General features: G+C 31.9%; 1 protein-coding gene across 6 annotated transcripts in view; it reads left to right on the top strand.

The window, feature by feature from the left end:
* The window catches only part of LOC119840645 (collagen alpha-1(XV) chain-like), a 116078-nt gene that overhangs the window by 42807 nt on the left and 53703 nt on the right, over positions 1-19568 (top strand). For all 6 annotated transcript variants that reach the window (XM_038367336.1, XM_038367335.1, XM_038367333.1 and 3 more), the window contains one exon: positions 6191-6223. In XM_038367336.1, coding sequence (XP_038223264.1) covers positions 6191-6223 — 33 coding nt within the window. The remainder of the gene's footprint in view (positions 1-6190; positions 6224-19568) is intronic.

Raw genomic sequence — 19568 nt, 5'->3', positions numbered from 1 at the left:
ATTAGTCAATGAAATACGTGTTTCAAATAATTCATTGATTGGATTTTCCAACGAAATTAGCTTTTATTTTAAAGGGCAATTCCTTGATTGAATTGTGTCTACAAATTGTAGTTTATTTAATTTGCCTAATATTAAAGTATAATTTTCCTTTCTTTTCTGTATCATTTTGAAACTAAATTTTTTTAATATAAATAGCCGGCAAGGCATCTTTATCACCAAGAAAGTGACGGTTCTTATAGGCAGTGGTGAATGATGAACACTTAACATCAGGTGGTTCATTGCATCATTGCTATAAAGAAAGCTTTCGTCCTACAATAAACGACAAACATTAGTGTTGAAAAAACTTAAAATTCATTTCATGAAAAATTGCAACCTAAAATTTGCATTAACAAGACCCTTAATAACTTTATTTCAACCATCGAGAAAAGGTGTGATAAAAAATATTGAATTGTAGACAAAATTCCGCCATTCTATATGTTCAAGAATCCATTGCACTTACAGAGCGTGCCTACATAGTCAAACATAGATAGTCGAAAAACAACCTAATTCTATTAACCTATAACATTATATGTATAAATCAGGACTGCACATAAATTACTTCAAGATAATAGATTTCACAAATATGCGGTTTTTCAATGCATTAACCGTTGTGTGCCCAACGGATGCCTGACATTAAACATTATGATGGGGTCACTGGCGCCGTTAACCTGTGGTTTAGGTTATGTTACATTATTACCGATTGACACTTTTATGTATTCCATAACTCTCTGATAATGATATAATAATGGATCGTCACGATGTTATTTAATATCAATGTTTATTTGATTGTTTGATACATGGCGCAGATGATGTTACCAAGTGTTTTATGTTCGCTCAAGTGTAATTGATTCTTTTGAAAGGGATAGTTTGTGTTTTATTGTTTGTTTGATAAAAATGCATTTATACTTACATTTATTTACTGTAATAGAAAAACGTACAAATAATAATCTCTTACATTTCGTGATTAAAACGATAATTTAAATTAAAATAAAATACGATCAAGAAAAACAGTCATCATAGTTATATATTAAAATAACACTTTGACATTGTAAGAGTTCCCTTCAATGTAAATTTGTGTTTTGACAGATTTTCCCTTACAAATAAGCACCTTGGGGTTATACTTCAAGATCTAGAACAGAAATTTGGTCTCACATAGAGAGTCTGCTTAATATGAATTTGCGAATTATACTTTACTAGTTTTTGCCCTTGTATATATAAACCTTAGTTTTAAAGATTTAAGCATACATAGGGACATAGGGACAGAGAAAGCGACTTTGTTTTATGCTATGTAGTGATACACTTCTAGTTTTACAGTAGCCTATTAGTTATGAATGATTTCAAATCTCCAGTTTATCGTTGTAGGTAGCAATATCGTACCTTAGTTACATTTATGTTGTACGAAATATTATTTCTACCTTATTAATATTAATTAATAATTTAATTAATTAAGTTGTTGTGAAAACAAATAAGATTAATTTAAAAAAATGTACGATTTCATCTGAACTAATACAATAAAAAGCTAATGTAGATAGAAGAGATAAGCTGATTTGTTTGTTTGTACCCTAAAGGCTCCGAAACTACTGGTCCGATTTTGAATTTTTTTTTACCAACAGAAAGCTACATTATTCCCGATTGCTATAGGATACTTTTTACACCGGAAAAATGCTTAATTACCATGGGAAAACGGTAAATAGGACATGTATTATAAAGAGGAAACTTTAGTATTGTATGTTTATAACGATTCCACTCATGAACTGCTGTAGTTATTTCAAAAATTCTTTCACCATTGGAAAGCTGCAACTTCACTGATTGACATAGGCCGTATATGTACCACGGGCGAAACCGGGGCGAACAGCTAGTTTGATATAATATCAGTATTTATTATAACGATGATAATTAATATGCTAATAATTTAAGTTTTTTTTTTTAGTGTTTCAAAGTATGACTTTGCTTTGAACAAATATTATAAATGTCATAACTTTTGTTCTTTTGAATATGATGATCAACAAATTTTTTCTATTCAAGCCCTCATAATTCAATCGCTATCAGTTTAAACCTGGAATATTAAAGTTAAGTGCAATCGTATGTAAATTTTAAGAGCCGTTCGAGAGAAGGTTATATAACATTAATAATCTGCTCAACTCCCGGGGGTTAACCTGCTGAATCTCCTAACCGTACTTACTTGAAATTCGCTTATTAATTCAGATACCACCGAATCTTATGGGATTATATCCGTGTGATATATGCCCAAATGGATAGATTAGCGTGTCCGTGTCATATTCTCGTATGCATTGAGACATTTCACACGCTGTAATATGTTTATGTAAGGGAAAAGCAAATCACATTATGGCGTGCTATAATTTCGCCCACCTGACTGTTAATGGAAGGTTTGAATGGCTTATTGGTTTATACCAAAGAGGTTGTGAACATTTTGATTCGATTTTTCAACTAGATATACAACAGTAGCAGTTTTATATATCACCATAAATATGTATTCTACTTAATGTTACACTATACCTACGTCTACACAATTTATCGTATTGCAATAAATTTGATACTTATTATCATTATCAGCCCACGTTTGCTTCCACTGTTGTTCCAACAAAAATGTTTCAACTACAAGGACACAGGACTGCTTTGATTGCTCATGGATTATGGCAAGTTGGCAAATGTCACATGTCGTCGAACATTTCATTCTTTGAAGTGCCGGTTTTCTAACCATGTTTTTCTTAACCGTTTCAAACCATGGTGATATTTAAAACAATATTTCTTCCACGATCATCCAGTCTCACCACTGCGCCAACAATTTAATTAGGATAATTAATGACATTCTGTCGATATTCCCATGGATTTATAAAGGCCAAAGGAGTGATAAATAATCGCCATTATGGTCAGATAAAGAAGTCAACCTTAAAATTATACATTTGTGGAATTGTAATTAATGTGAAATGCTTATGTCACTTGTCCATATATAGAAAGTAATGGGGACTTTATTTTCCTATTTGAGAATACAAAATGATGGTAAATTGGATAAATGTGTATGTTTTTGAGTCATACATTACTGCCGTTTTAATAGTTTACTCGTGAATAAACAAGAAATTAACTTATGTAACTTTTGCTTTCTTCTCGTTCGTATGCGTTTCCTATAGAAGTATTTATTCTAAATATTTAAGGTATTAAATTAGTGTAGGACGTTCGTTCTGTTTATATAAACATGTTCGCACACGAATCAATTATCACGCATTGTGAAAGCTGTCTAAGGCATGGGAAAAGGTTGTAATAGAAAAGGCGCAGGTCAAGTTATGTTCAATTTCATACAGGGAATAATTATTGTTAACTAATTTCGAACGTATCTACTAATTGTTATGCTTACACGAGGCAATAAAAACATTTAAAAATAAACTACTAATTAAAAAGCTATTTTATCGCAATTTAATATCACGAAAGATAACCTTAAATAACATCGTTAAATAGAGTAAAAATTCATTAAAATAGCTATAACAGATGTAGGTACGAAATTAAATTTTGTTTACGTACTTTTAACCGTTATTTGTTATTTTATGATCATCAAATTATAAATCGGCTTTCTTTGATTTATTCCTCAGTTTATATGTCGACTAGTTAATTGAAATAGGCAGTTGAACAAGCGAATAACTAGAGATTTAAACGAGTAAATGAACTGCGCACATAATGTTATCGTTAACAGTCAATTTATTTTTTTTTTACTCAAACATACAGTATTATATCCATAACATTAGGTTTATTCATATAATAATTATCGACTCTATAGTGACTAATCCCTTCGTTGGCTTCTAACTTAAACTACTAAACCGATTTGGATGAAATTTGGTAAAAATATTACTTGAGACCTAAGAAATGGCATAGGATAGGTTCTATTCCGGAAATCCCACGGGAACGGGAACCATGCGGAATTTTCTTTGACAATGCGGGCGAAGACACGGGCAGAAAGCTAGTCTATGTATAAGTGTATAATTAAACGACTATGCCAAAAAGAATTTCTTTTGTAGTTTAGTCGAACTTGTACGAGATTCTATAAGTTAGGACGTTATTTATGGGCTATTTTATGTGTGCTTTCTGGCAAGTATACATACGAATATTGCAAGTATGAAAAGCTTTTGCTCATTACATTGCTTGTTACATTACTTCTGACTTCTCAAACATTACAGTCACGTCGAACATCGCCTTCAATGGATAAAAGTGATTAGATCATAAATATCAACGATTTATACAGGCGGAAGTACATGAACAAAGCATACAATTTTATCATTGCAATATTGCGCCATTAAATATGTCAAATGTTTTATTCCTGGAGAATAAGAAAGATTCTGCTTAAAAATCTATATTTATCTATAATACTAATAATACATATAAAAGTGAAGAGGTTATTTGTTTGAACGTGCTGGTCTCAGTCACAACGTGTATTTTGTATTGAATAGTCCATTTATTGAAGCTTTCCTAGGCTAAATAAAATTATGTACGATGTGGTTGCAGCCACGGGGCAAAGCTAGTTATTCACATATTTCGACATTCAATAGTATTTTATATCATGAACTGAATTGAATGGTACGTCATGGATGATTGGTTTTAAGATGGATTCACAGTCGTATCCCATCGTTCAAACCACATAAATATCATAATTTCTGGTTCGATCATCTGTGAAGGTGCGAAGAAGTGCCCAAATGGCCCAGTTCGTGCCAAAGCGTGCTCAGTTCCCACACTTAAGCAAGCATACAAAATCGTTATTAATATTAAAAACTAAGCTATCAATATAAACTAAGTTATAAATTATAATAGTGTCTCATATACCTTTATTAATATTAATAGCTGTCTTACAAATTACGCATGTCACTTTTATTTTCCTTAAGTCTAGATCAACATAAACCTGTTATATTTAAAGCAAGTCACACACACATTGAAATATATTCCCTAGCATGTATCAGTCACACCACGGCGAATGTAAAAGTAATGCTATCACCCGCATGCCATATATGGGTGAGATAAACGGTAAATAATAACAGCTTCATTGCTATCGGAAATAGAGGCTATTAAACATCCAAGCTGCATATGGGAAGGACTCATTTCGAGACAATTATACTAGCCAGAGGTTAATAGCAGTAAAGTAATCCATCAAAGATTATCAACGCGTTTTAAAGGGCCAGTGTAATAAAACGCACGTTGAGTACTTTGATTATATTAATTCGAGTAATTTCGTTTGTAACGCGCCATCAGTTAGAAAGTGATTTTCTAAATGTAAAAGAATGTTTGTTTATACAAACTGTATAAATAAATTGAGCAGCTGAGGAATAAAAAAGTAAGTCTTCATATTGTCTTCATATTGTATAACTCATCTTGTTTTAAAATAGATTAAATAACATAACACACAAGTAAATAATCCTTGTTAAACAAAACATTATCATTAAACAAATTTCCGCATATCTAGCTAGGTTTAACAGTAGTTCAGCGGATCAATTAACATCAGCTCAATTTGATTTAAGCTAAAATTTTATTGCGTGTAACATATAGTGTTTCACACGTTAGCGTCATTATATATTATAGTTTAATTTATTTATAATATTTCTTATAATATTATGGTTTCCGTATATATATGTTTTCACACAACAGAAAGCTGGGTCACAAGAAACTCAATACATGACACCATCCATTAGCATTAAGAGTAAGTTTTAATACACAAACCCCTCCATACGGTTTACATGCGATCTCCTGAAGGCTGCAGACCTATTTTTCCTCATTGCAAAAAAGTACCGATTAGTTCCGCCAAGGAATTAGCTTGTCACATTGTATAGTGACACTACAACATTTATCTTTTGGTGACAACGAGCAGTGTCGCCAGCCAACAGCGTTACTGCCTCACTGAATTCTCGAACAACAAACAACGAACAAATTTCAACCTTATCCCCAAGCATTAAGCAGAGCAAATTGTAACCAAAATGTATAGAGTCCCATAAATCCTGAGATATCTCAAGTGGTACACCGTGTTGGTAAATTCGTAGTACGGATACGGGATAAATCTTCCGATATTGAGGTGTTGACGTTTTAATTATAAGGTGTTATAACAGTTTGTATCTATGATAAAATGTTGTGTTTACTAATAAACATTTCTTATTTCCAGACTTTCTCCCATCTCGAGACATCATATCATAAGGTACGTTTGCTTTGAAAAGAAAACAATGCTTATCACGGAAATGCCCTTTTTTACTTTAGCTTTTCGATAGATCTTATGTAACTTGTAGCTTCAATACCTATGTTGTGGATTATTAAAATGACTAGTGTTCGGTATAATTATAAATTCTTAATTTATTTTTATTTTGAAGCATATCTTATCACATAATTGGTAATCTACTTCTGTTTTACTGTATGATGAAATATTCTGTAAATTTATAATTTTTCACGAAGAGTAATAAATAATAACTAAGAGCAAGAGATGGGCTAATCGCTATGTTATTATTATTTAAGAAGCAATTTATAATAAAACAGAAATGTACATAAAGTTACGACAGTTTTAATTGCTGCTTTGCAAAACAACAGCTGTGTAATCTCGCGAAATCTATGAAGATACATTAGCTAATCACTTGCATTTTCCTTCAAAGCGATTATATAGCAATTTACAATATAGGTACTAAATCCATTTAGGCGTAACTTTGAGGTGCTCGTCTGCCTATTAGCCGAATAATTAACTGCAAATTCTATTCATGAGTAACAAACTTTCGGAATCTTGTAATGGACTTGCTTCGAATCTTTGAAACAAAAGGCTAACTAGAGCCTTTGTTCCTAGAGTGCTCCTATACTATTTGATTAAATGTCCTCTCGTTGGTTAGCTGAATAACGATTTTAATTGCATTTTATTTCACTTCTAATTGCGTTAATGAATGTGCTGATACAGCGCTTTAAAGTCTCTGTTGCAGTTTAGTTATAGCCCATTATATGACCTGCTTTTTTCTTGAATTTAAATTAACAATTTAACAATGACTAATAGATTACGTATCTACGAACTAGAAGTGAAAGTAAAATATTATTCTGCCAACTTACAAGGCATTTGTTTTATGTTAATATTTTAAACGCCAAGGCCTGACTGATCTATCAACGCACAACCCAAACTATTTGACCGATTGCGCTAAAATTTGGCATGTTCATAGACACTATGATATAAGCATCCACTAAAAAAGTCTTTTGTTAAGTTCTACCCTCAAGAAGACGAAATAGGGGATACAAGTTTTTATGAAACTTCTTAAATTTCCGACAGATACATTTATTGATATTGGTATTACTTACATCTTAAAAAGCTAACATAAGCATAAAATTATTAAAACTAAATGTAAGCATAAACTGTCAATTGTTGTGTCAGCATCAATATTATGTCACAAGTTATGCGTTCTTGTAAATATCGTAAATTCTGACTTTAATGAATAGCAGAATAATATCTATGAGTAGATATTATATTAGTTTAAATTTCGCTCATCAAAACATTTCACTAGAAGAATACATTTGATAAGAAAACGAGGTGAAATACATAATATTTGTATAAAGTCAAACAAAGGTAAGCGTTATTAATTTTCTCGCGAGAAACGACCGCAAAATGCCATTAGTTCCATCCTCACAATATAAAAGAAACTCGAAGGAATAAATTAAACAGTTGCATTGCAACCAACAATTCTTCAACATTTTCTATTAAAATTTCTTAGTCACGAACGAACAAACTTCTTTGTATGCTAACTTCATGGCGACGTTTCACAGTCTTGAATATTCAATCGCGAAAAAAGACCGTTTCCTTTTATACCAACCTTTCCATTAACTATAAATAGTTTTAGCAATTAAAGCTATCCATTAAGGGCCAGATCTAATCTGTGTTGCAGTGAGTAACGCTTGACCACTGATTTATGGATGCGGATAAAAAAACCGGCCCTGGTACATCAACGAATCTATGGTAACCTACTTTATTAATTATAATAACAGTTACAGTATTGTAGAAGTTTTACTAGTTTAGTGGAGGTGGGGCTCAAACAATTTCTGGTTACAGATCGATTTGTGATTCCCGATATATTTCATTTGGAGTGAATACAACAAAAGTGTATCCCTGATGTTCACATCTCATTCATCTTCATCTCGATCAAAAATATTGCAGTTATATCTATCAACAATTTGCATAGAATAAAGTTTTATATCAACACTTTTAATAATTTCCTCTATACTTTAATGTACTTAAATAAACTTTTAATGAATGAAATCTGTAAATATTGCCATGGACATTTGTTTGGCATATTCTGTTTTACCACAAATTTATACTGAGTGTGAGACTAAATCAATTTGTTAATGTAGTCATACATAAAAATATTATACTTAGTTATTACTTTCTTCGATCACTATATTTAATGTAAGAACATCAATCGTGGTCACTACTAGTCATTAGAATATAAAATAAAAGAACTTCCGTTAAGATAAAGCCCATTATAATAAACAATTTTAATTTATTTTGCTCATTCATTGTTTTACATGATGGTAAGGTATAGGAATATTTATAAGGCATTTAAACATAGTATTAATTATAATATAATGTGCTAAAGATCGATCTACAAAGATCCTAAGTTTAAAATGGGTCGGACAATCGGTCGGATTCACGGAAAAATATTAAGTATTTAATTACTCAATCAACCAATCCTCGTTGATAACATTACCTTCCTAACTCTTCAGTTATGCATCACACAGAATATATTACCTCCTCTAATCTGTATTATAATAACAGACTGCATATCATATTGCATGCTATGACTCAAATCATTATAGAATGGCTGAAGCAAGATAAAAGTATTGATAGAGCAATTTTTACAGACAGATCAAGGCTAGGATAGCTATTAGCTTATTTCAATGTTATGATTACGATACAACCCAGTAGTCAGTAAATCAAAATATTATACATAACTATATTGGATAACATATCACGTTTTGAATAAGTGAGCACTGTTTCCATGAAAGATATACGTGGATTTTTTACTACCCTTAAATTGTAAATGCAGTTAACAGCAACCCTGATAGATATATGAGTAATCAATACTTATGCTTATATACTGATAATAATAATACGAAGCTGATAACTTTATTTGTTTACTTGCTGCGCCCCGTGGTTTCACTCGCGTACGTCCGTATCCCGTAGGCATCATCATCATCAGCCCATATATGTTCCCATTGCTGGGACACAGCCCTCCTATGGAGTTACGGGACTTCAAAATCCCGTAGGCATATTGGGATAAAAAGTTGCCTATGTGTTATTCCAAGTTGACCAGCTATCAACGTACCAAATTTCATTGCGACCGGTTCAATAGTTTTTGCGTGCAAGAGTAACAAACATACACTCAGCCTTACAAACTTTCGCATTTATAATATTAGAAGTATGTATGTTTGTTGCTTGAACGAGCTTATGTCAGGATCTACTAGACAGATTTAATCAATTCTAGAATCATAAAAATAACAGTAAATTTCGTTACTTCCCACCATATGTACCTTTCACACTAATATACATATATCTAATTGTAAAATGATTCATTGCTTTAAATAAATCACTTGATTTTGTATAAACATGTATGCGATATAGCCATTGACTATTAAGAATACCAAGATAATTTCATCACGACCGGCAGGCCATCTGTTATATTTAAAATTAGGTCTGCAAACAGGAATAGAGGAATATTAATAAATGGGTGACAACTGTGCAAGCAAAGGAACCGATGCTAATCAACGGTTGTGGTTTATTTTAAACTATTTGTACTAATTTACTTGGACCGCTCTATTTACTTTCGGAGAGAAGTTTGGATATTTCAGAAAATTATCACGAGTTTATTATAACTGATAATGAAACAATATTCAATGTTTCAAATAACCTTAAAAAAAATTGTTTGCGGAAGTCTAGTGGTCATCCATTTAGACGTATAAAAGATATGTTTGTTAATATGTTTTTTCTGCGTTTTATTTATTTGATGCATTCGTTATTCTGAGGAGAAGGATCTTATGAAAGAAAATTGCTCAAATTATTCAAAAATACGGAAACTCAAGAGCTAAACTTCACGTGTTCACGTGTTTGTTAGTTCACTGGAGACAGGCAATGTCAATTGAGTTAGCTAGACAACTAATAAACAATTATATTATATTATATTATTTTGGTAATTTTGGTTGATCTGTTGATTAAAAAAACCACACAATAAATTATTCATTGGCAAATGACTTTGAACGCATAACTTCTTTCTACTCCATGTCTTCTTTCTACTCTATGTCAAATATAACGCGAAAGTTAGATAGGACGTTTTCTACTCTCCGCCGAAAAGCTCTGTTGGGGTCTATATGAAATTGATACAAAGATTATAAATCTGGAGTAACGTAGGGTACATTTCAGCCGGGTACCACGCGAGTGAAGCCACAGTTTCCAGTCAGGCCTAAATATATTCTACCGCGATCCTGCAGGTGCCAATATATAAATAAATTTAAAAAGAAAGACCGCGGTCCTGTAGACGCATAACTGTCACGTACAATGGAGATGTTTGCATGTGACTGGAATATCGAGAATATTCTCTCATCGATGGCCAATACTCGTACGTATCGAGAATCTTTATCTGACAAACTAACTCTCTTCCCGCATAATCAAAGATAAAGATAGTCAGTCACTCATAGCGTGTAAAATATTTAAATAGAATTTTTAAAAAAACTTTTGACTTTCAATAATAACCTAAAACATATAGTAAATATTCAATATAATAAAATAAATATACAAATACAATAAATCTCTTAATTAAAAATTTTACCTTACAAGACCCAAAAATGTTATAAAAAACAAATATTATATTTGACGAAATTATAGCGACCGGTTGGTACTTTCATCATAATATTATTATGGATAGTTGCGTTAACCCTAAAAACTCGAATCAAATGGCCCGTGGAATATACTGTACTCAGTTGGATAATAAATGTTATAAATGGTCTATAAATAAGATGAATCCACGTCTTTAATAGCTTCGCAAAAAATTTAGTTGCGTTTCGAATAAACCCTATATGTGAGAATATTTTATTCTTTATGTTTAAATACGTTAATGATTTTCATAAATTTTATGCATCATCGACTGCTATGACATTAATAGTATTTATTTTTTTACATTGTACATGTATTTATAAATTAGTATGAAACCTAAGATCTGTTGTTAAACCAATATTAATACTACTATTTATAACTATTTTAATAGAATAACGTCTGTTAAACAAGAGTAAAGTGCAAGGTCCCCTAGTGGGGCATGGGGCAGATGATACACATGTGTTTCCCTGATCGATTTATTTATGGAGAAGTTGTGAGCAGCCTTCTTTGTCACGCCAGGGGAAAAAAAATTATGTGCATCTTCACCGTTAATCGAACCCAGGACCCATCGGCTACGCTCACAAGTTAACCACTGCACCAAGGAGGCGGTCAATAATGATTGTTATATAATACAAATTACCTAAACATTTATGCAAAATGTAAACCATAGTAATTATATCAGCCTCTCAAAGGAAATTCCGTAATACAAGTTTAAAAAATGACAAAAGAACAATGTAAATGATACCGCAACTCTATCCTAATCCATACATCGTTGACCGAATACACGAGTGTGAACAAAAATGACACAAAACGCTGCGTATAATAGTGAGCAATTAATAACGGGCTGCCCGTATGAGGGACAGGTAATTATCTACACACGAAAACAATGGGTGCGTGCTCCTGACGGGCCATTAGACACAAGCAATCAACTACGGCATATGCTGCGAAAAACACGTCGAAGATAGGACATATTGTAGACTAGTAATAGAGTTCACTGGAAATTCGGCAGTGCTTGCTATCAGCAGTGGTGGCTCAGTGGTTGGGACTGAGGTATTTTCAAACGAAAAGTCGGTGGATTGAGACACGATGAGCGTGCAAAATTGTTTTTTTTTTAAATCTGCACATTATTTGATGTTGTATCTACTGCTCGATATGGTGAAGAAAACGCCGTGAGGTAACCGGTATGTCCAAGTGTGTGTGACATCACATTTGGCCCACGTGGTGGATTATGGCCTACATCCTCATAAGAAGCCCGTGTCCCTACAGTGGCAACAAATATTGGCTGATGATGATGATGCGGCTATCTGCAAGTATTGGTGTCATTTAACAATTAAGATAGTTATCTTACCAAAGTTCAATGCTTTGATTTTTAAGTAGACATAATTAATATTTAAATTATTCTAGTAAAATACAAATTTTCATCATCCTCATCCCTATAGCCGCGAGCGGGTTTTGTCCTGATCCAAATAATTCATAACAGAGGCAAATTTATGGATTAATAACACTATGATAAACACATAAAGCACACCTGTAACATCCTTTATTACGATGAATTATGTCATCGGAATTCGCGCTACCACAGCTTAAAAATATAAAGCAAAGACACAATGGCTTTATTCAGTCGCTAATGGAAGCTAGTGAATACTAAATCCCCAGGCTCTGTACATGCCCTTATATCCTATTTGCGACACTAGAAACGAGCTCCCAAATACGCTAGCAACGCGAATTGAACATTTGCATTGCGGATTTGTATTTGTACACAGGATCGTCTTTATATGCTATACTGCTAACGTACAATAGCCGATTTAAGATGTTAAAGATGAGTTACGTATGGATTATCGAAAGCTTCTGGCTTTTTTAATAAATTCACTCTTATTATCTAAAGCTTAACACTATCGAGAAACGTGTCTTTAATTTTCAAAAACGTTCAAAGAAAAAACCTTTTTCTTCTTATAAAGCGACATAAATATAAAAAAACAAGTTATTATTATTATTTATTTTATGCATAATATTTAATATTTTAGAAGGTTAATCACAGCGCCATCTAGTTTAAAAGCAAGGAAAGCTCGCTCTATAGAATCTAGTCGCCTGATAAACATCTACAAACAAATACATGTATGATATTATCTATGCATATATATGTACATGTCGTCTTTGATGTGAAGTCGAGCAAGCTTCAGCTTGAATTGGGCCAGCAATTGATAATCATGCACCGGGGAATTACGGCATCACCACAAAAGATTGGCATGAAATAGTAAGAAGCGAATGCAGTAGTGTATTAAATGACTGAGCGGCCCGTTTCCTCTTTCTCACAAGGGATAAAGAAAACCTTATTAAGCCTTAGTCTCAACACATTTGCATAGGCCTAAGTCTGCTAATACTCATGGTTGTTATAATTATCATAACATGATAATGGGTTATAATCGCTTACTACCAGGCTAACCACCAGCTCATTCGCCCGCACTTACACATAGTAATATAAAAACTGAGGTTCTGGAAAAGAACAATCAATTCTCTTTAATAATCAAACTCAAATTACGCCGAATTTATACAAAACATCATTTATAAATCAAATTCTGTTTGTAATTTAATATAATATGTACAATATAAATTTACATACAAACCGTTTCAATTTTCTTACCAGCAAGAAAACATTTTCCCACAACTTTCCATTAAGACATTTTTATCAATAACATCGTATACAAAACAATATAAATATTAGATTGAATTCTCGCTACATTCTGTATATCTGAGGCGATTCTCTAGAGATACACAAAGAAATGTCTTGTGAGACGATATCCAAACTCGACAGATAGAAATACTGGTGTCGTAATAGGACAGCGGCTTACAAAGGGACGGTGATTTGCATTGTTTTTTTCGTATAAAAAATTCTGAGAACGATGAATGCGTGCTGTCTGTAACTTGCTATAGCTTTTAGTGGGGTATGTATACTGTACTTTTACGTTCTTGAGTAATATTTTGTATAACTGCAATTCTGTAATATTATTATTAAATAATAGGCCACTCCGGCTTTACCCGTGATACCTTTTTCTCCCAATAAGAACCTTCCATGTGTCTTAACAAAACCTAGTACCTGTTCTCAAATTTACACTAAGCAACATAATTAAATTAATATAGATTTAAAATTAAATCACGGTAGCATGTATTGCTGATATGAAAATGTTAGAATTTTTTTTGTAGGAAAAGTTGTATATGTAATAACTATAGAGTTTTAAATTACACAACAACAGCAATTCGCTCTTGCTTTATTTTTAATATAGCAATACACGCAATTTGTATGAGTTGCCAATTATCCCAGTCAAGCATATTTGCTACATATCTATTAGTTAAAATTAGGTCGAAAACTGGTCTAGACTGAGCTTGTATGTCCTAATTGACTTGATATATGTAGTGACTAACACGTCTAGTACTACATGCATTAAGCTTAAATGTTTATAATAATTGAATTAGTTATAACATTCTAATGGTATGACCTAACTTGCTTTATTTATATATTTGAACAAATGTCATCTGATATTAGTATATAATGTGCATTGTAAAATATAAATGTCCTAAATAATAACAATATCTGACATTAAATACATATTGTATTGCATATATATTTTGTTAGAATTTTTTACATAAAACATATTAACATGGTGAACTTAAAACGATATTGACTTACAATAAAGTTATCGACCATTATTAAACAATAAAAGTTATAATATTCAGTTTATGCAATAAAAATAAAAACAATAACTAATTGTTTAATCATTATAATATAATAATCGATCCAAAAGGGCTTTTGTAAGTTAATCGTGAAACTGTTCGACATTTCGACATCTCTAATAATAAATTCATTACAAAAATCATTCATCATTACTTTCGTGTCCTTAATAACACATGTCTACTTCAATATTACTGCATTTATTAAGACATTACTCACAAAACAATAAACACAATCATAATGTCTTAGGTGATTACCGCACTACGCCATGCTGAGTCACTGGCATTGTTAATGTACATGTCTTCTTTGATTAATATCCATTTAACCCGTAAGATATCTAAGTAGTGATATTTTTTATTCTACACGAAGTATTGTTACTCATTATAATCACACAATGAATAGGCTAGACAGGGTTAAGTAAAAGACTTGTATTGAATGAAAATGTGAGTAACCATTTTAAATGTACCGTAAAGCATGAAATTTTTGAAGTGGTCACTCTTTTAATTTTTTGGGCGTCCATCGACCAAGCTTTGCTATTTCAATATGAAATAGTGTCAAACTTACATGATACTGACTGTATTTAGAGGTATACATGTCATAGCGAGTTTCGTTTATTTAATATAAAAGATTAATAACATTAATACATTCAATAATGATTAGATTACTTTAATATTAACGCCTTTCCTTCATGAGAAATATGATACATTTGCTTGTAAATCAGTTGGGCGTATGCATCTTTGATCTTTTTTCAGAGCCCTTCAGCGATAATTAACGGCTAATAATAAATCTAACTGCGCTAATCAAGTTGTGTGGAGCTCACAGCTGCGTTTAATTTGTCTGAACATTTCTTTGTACTTACTTGTGAAGCTTTCGTAATGGTGCGTTCACATTCGTGACGTTCTAACGCAATGTTATGGGAAAATTGCTGCACGGCTTTCGTTTATATATGAACGATTCTTTCATGCACGACATATTTATATATGGTGTACCACACAAAAGCCGATAACGTTTAATAGATTTAAGTAAGCTTTAGTTTGTTGTACTTGTTGCGAACGGATTAGAACAATTATTTTAAAACAATTCCAAAAATTGTATACAGAGGTTACTTCGGTGGTACCAGAGCGAGCAATTTGTATTGTATTTAATGTTATGTTGGTTTAATTAATATAGAAATTTTACCTCTCGCGTTATCACTGTGTGTTTTGTAACTATATTATCAGAAAAAATCAACGTTGTAATCAAAATAAGGTACTTGTTTACGCTACGAATACAGTCCAAAGTTTAAGTAGACTTATATTAATACTTTTGATATGTATTACGCTTAAATCATAAGTCGTTTGTTGGCAATCCATTTGTAGAGGCGTAAGGTCTGCAATCGACTTCACGCCTCTCCAAATGTTCACGTGCGGTATCGCTTACCATGAGACGACTCACCAGCTCTATTGCCGACGGTGACATAAAAAAAGTTCAAAATAAATTTGCTTTTCTTTGATGGCAATATTGATAAACCCAGATATTATCGCTTTCAGTAACTTATATAACGTTAATATACATTATCTTATTAAATGTGTTTTTCACATACCAATCTGCAAAATGGAGTTTCATATACAAAAAATAAATTGTTTACCACTACAGTGCGAGGTCACTATCCTACTGAATTTAAAGTAAAAGAAACAATATGCAAGCATCCTTACATCTCATATAATGAACTTCTTCAATATTTGCTCCTTTTGCCAATTATTAACAACTGAAGACTGTTCTCAAACGCTCGGACGGTTTTTAAAATTACATTTGGCTTGATTTATCTTGAACACTAGATAAGTTTTAAGCTGGGTTTTGAACGTAGTTACGTAAATGACTCACAAACCATACAGTTTAAGATACAATTTATTGTTTACAAGGTATATTCAATTAAGGTGATGACTTGATTCTATTTAGACGATTTTTTTCAATACAAGGTACCTTACAGCTTATTTTATAGTAATAAAATAAAATAGAAGTAATTATTACTACAACTATAGAAAAACAAGTTAATGTGAATTATGAATAATACCTACTATCTATGTTTGTTCAAAAATAGGGTAAAAGCATTTTTATTCAATCCATACAATATTGAGGTAAGGAAAAAATAAATATTTGAAGCGTAAAAATCGAGGCAAGAATAACAATGTATTTGCTAAATATTTCTTGAAGAGTGTACCTATCCTCAAGGGACTTTAGCTATTGTACAACAATTTTTTATTAAAAATATACTTGATATAATGTTTATCTAGGCTAACCTGAATAACTGATTTTAGAGTGCTTTTAAATATATACGAGATACCTTTATTACCTGGACTTTGAATATAGCTAGCGATTCGCTCACGATACGTTTATAATTTATGTATAAAATAAAGCTACAGCTTTGTAATCCTGAAAGAATTATTGAAACAATCACAACATTACACACAAAAGCACAAATGGTTTCCTTTATGATATTAGTTTAGATATTCATTTATAAGAAATAATAAACGTTTATTTATTTAATTAGACTTTTTTATAGCACTTTTGAATCATTATAATCAAGATAAATATTTACCGTTTACTGCCGCTTCGGAAAACAGTTTCTATAGAGAAGAACCGGCAAATTGTGGTCTGTAATCATTTAGGTATATAAATGTCTATCAGTAAAAAGAGTACATCATTCAAAATAAACTGAATAACATTATTAAATAGATATTGAATTTCAAATGCATATTTATCATATACCAGCAGATAGCGATTATTAATGCGAAATTATTGTACAAGCCTAAGTTTATATCCAAAAAAAAATCAAACGTATATCATTAACACTATAATAAAAATTCAAATTAAGTGAATGTACTAATAACATAAGAGTATATTATACGATTTATATGAAATTCGCCTCATAGCAACAATATTAGCAAGTTTATCTTGCTTCGATAGCTAATTGAACCATTGTGACAAACGGAATGCCAGACGTATTGTTATCTCCGCATACTACCGGACAACCACACATGATGATCCCTCCGCTGCCATTATTTCACCTTCCCCTCCCTTGTGTATTGTTAGCTGAAGGCAGTATCAGGGGTCAACTTTAAGTGGTGGCTCTGACCTACCATACAGTCACGTAATAGTGTTATGTTGTCTTTGTAAACGCTCAGCTGTGAACGAAATATTTCACCGTTTCCCGTAGCTATATGCCTGGTGTTGTTGTATTGGAGAATTTAAAACGAGTTATTTACCTAACGACGTATAAACTATGCTTATTATTAACTTAGTAACATTATGACATATCTCATTTTTAAAATAATTAAAATAATTAAAAAACAATGTTTTTAAAATAATTATAATGATAATTTATTTCACTTGTATTAACGGACGAATTAATGCCTTTTAGTAGATTGATATAAATTTGGTTAAAATGTGCAATAAAATTCAATGTACTAAATAAACTCTATTATATATAGGGAACTATTCATCGTATCGATTGCAATATTGTAATTGTATCACGGGTCATCCGTAATTAATTGTAATGTTTGTTAAATTGATTAAAACAAACATTAATATTAAATGGTGCCACACAAGTAATTTGCAAGTAGGTCGCGGCTTATTTATTAAGTTAAACAATATTATTCATAATGCAATAGGTATTATAATTGTACTTACAAAGAGACTATTCATTTAAATTTGTATACATTTGATTATCATGCCAATATTATATGCTGTGTGTGTTTGATCTTTGCACACATGAATACAATAACATTTTATCCAGCGTATTTTGTTCTTATCTATATGTCTGTCTGTCTCTTTTTCGTATCTAACGACGGAACCAATTTGACAATATATAAGTTACTTATTTCCTTTCATAATTTCCTTTGACTACCCGACGATGCTGCAATTGGAAGCTAGTATTAAATAATAAAGATACAACCGATTTAATAGCCATATTAATTACAAAGAGCACTTTGAACAAAATGTCGCAACGCCACAATTTAAGTATAAAGACAGAATTTCGAGTGGCTATCGCATGACCGACTATACTATGCGCTTTACAATTTAACCGATTTCCATACAAATTAAACTGAATACGTAAGCGCTGTCATTACGCACTGCATCCTCTCTGATTGAAATTTTAAGTACTAACTCGACCGTAATCCGTTGTTCGCTAGCAGAAATTAATTACTGATACATTGTTTCCGATATTATTTATTATTTGATACTGGACGGTTTAACTGACGGACTGGCATAAAGTTTTTACGTCTTTTTAGAACATTGTATCTGTTTGTGTTTGCTTTCTCATAAACAGATCTCTAATGAAGATCTTTATTGAAGTAATACTAGCTAAATTAAATTGGTGAAATGGAAGTGGTCCGCAGTGGAGGACTTTGTTTTATAATATATAAATGAGTTCATACCATAAATTTTGATTTTTCACAATAGTGAAGTCCCGTGCCCCCTAGTGGGGTATGGGGCAGATGATATAATTACATCAGTTTCACTGATCGATTTTTTTTTATGGACAAGTAGGTGATCAGCCTTCAAACTTCAAACTTCAAAAAACGTCTCGGTCTGGCAGGACACATCCTGAGCCAGACCGAGACGTTTTTTTTTTTGTGCGTCCCCACCGGGAATCGAACCCAGGTTCCCCTCGGTTCTATGCTCACGCGTTAACCACTGTATCAAGAAGGCGGTTGATTTTTCACTATAGGAAAAAAAATTATTAGACCTATAAAACAATACCCATAAATCCGCATACATATTTTGAATTTCATATTATTATATTATTGATTTATATACAGACTTTTCATTCATATATCTTTTTCGACAAAAAGTTTAAGTAGACTTATATTTATACTTTTGATATGTATTACGCTTAAATCATAAGTCGTTTGTTGGCAATCCATTTGTAGAGGCGTAAGGTCTGCAATC

The sequence above is a fragment of the Zerene cesonia genome, chromosome 7 (genome assembly GCF_012273895.1).
Source record: "Zerene cesonia ecotype Mississippi chromosome 7, Zerene_cesonia_1.1, whole genome shotgun sequence".
NCBI lineage: Eukaryota > Metazoa > Arthropoda > Insecta > Lepidoptera > Pieridae > Zerene > Zerene cesonia.
Note: the sequence above shows the minus strand (reverse complement) of the source record. Positions and strands in the feature narration are given on the sequence as shown.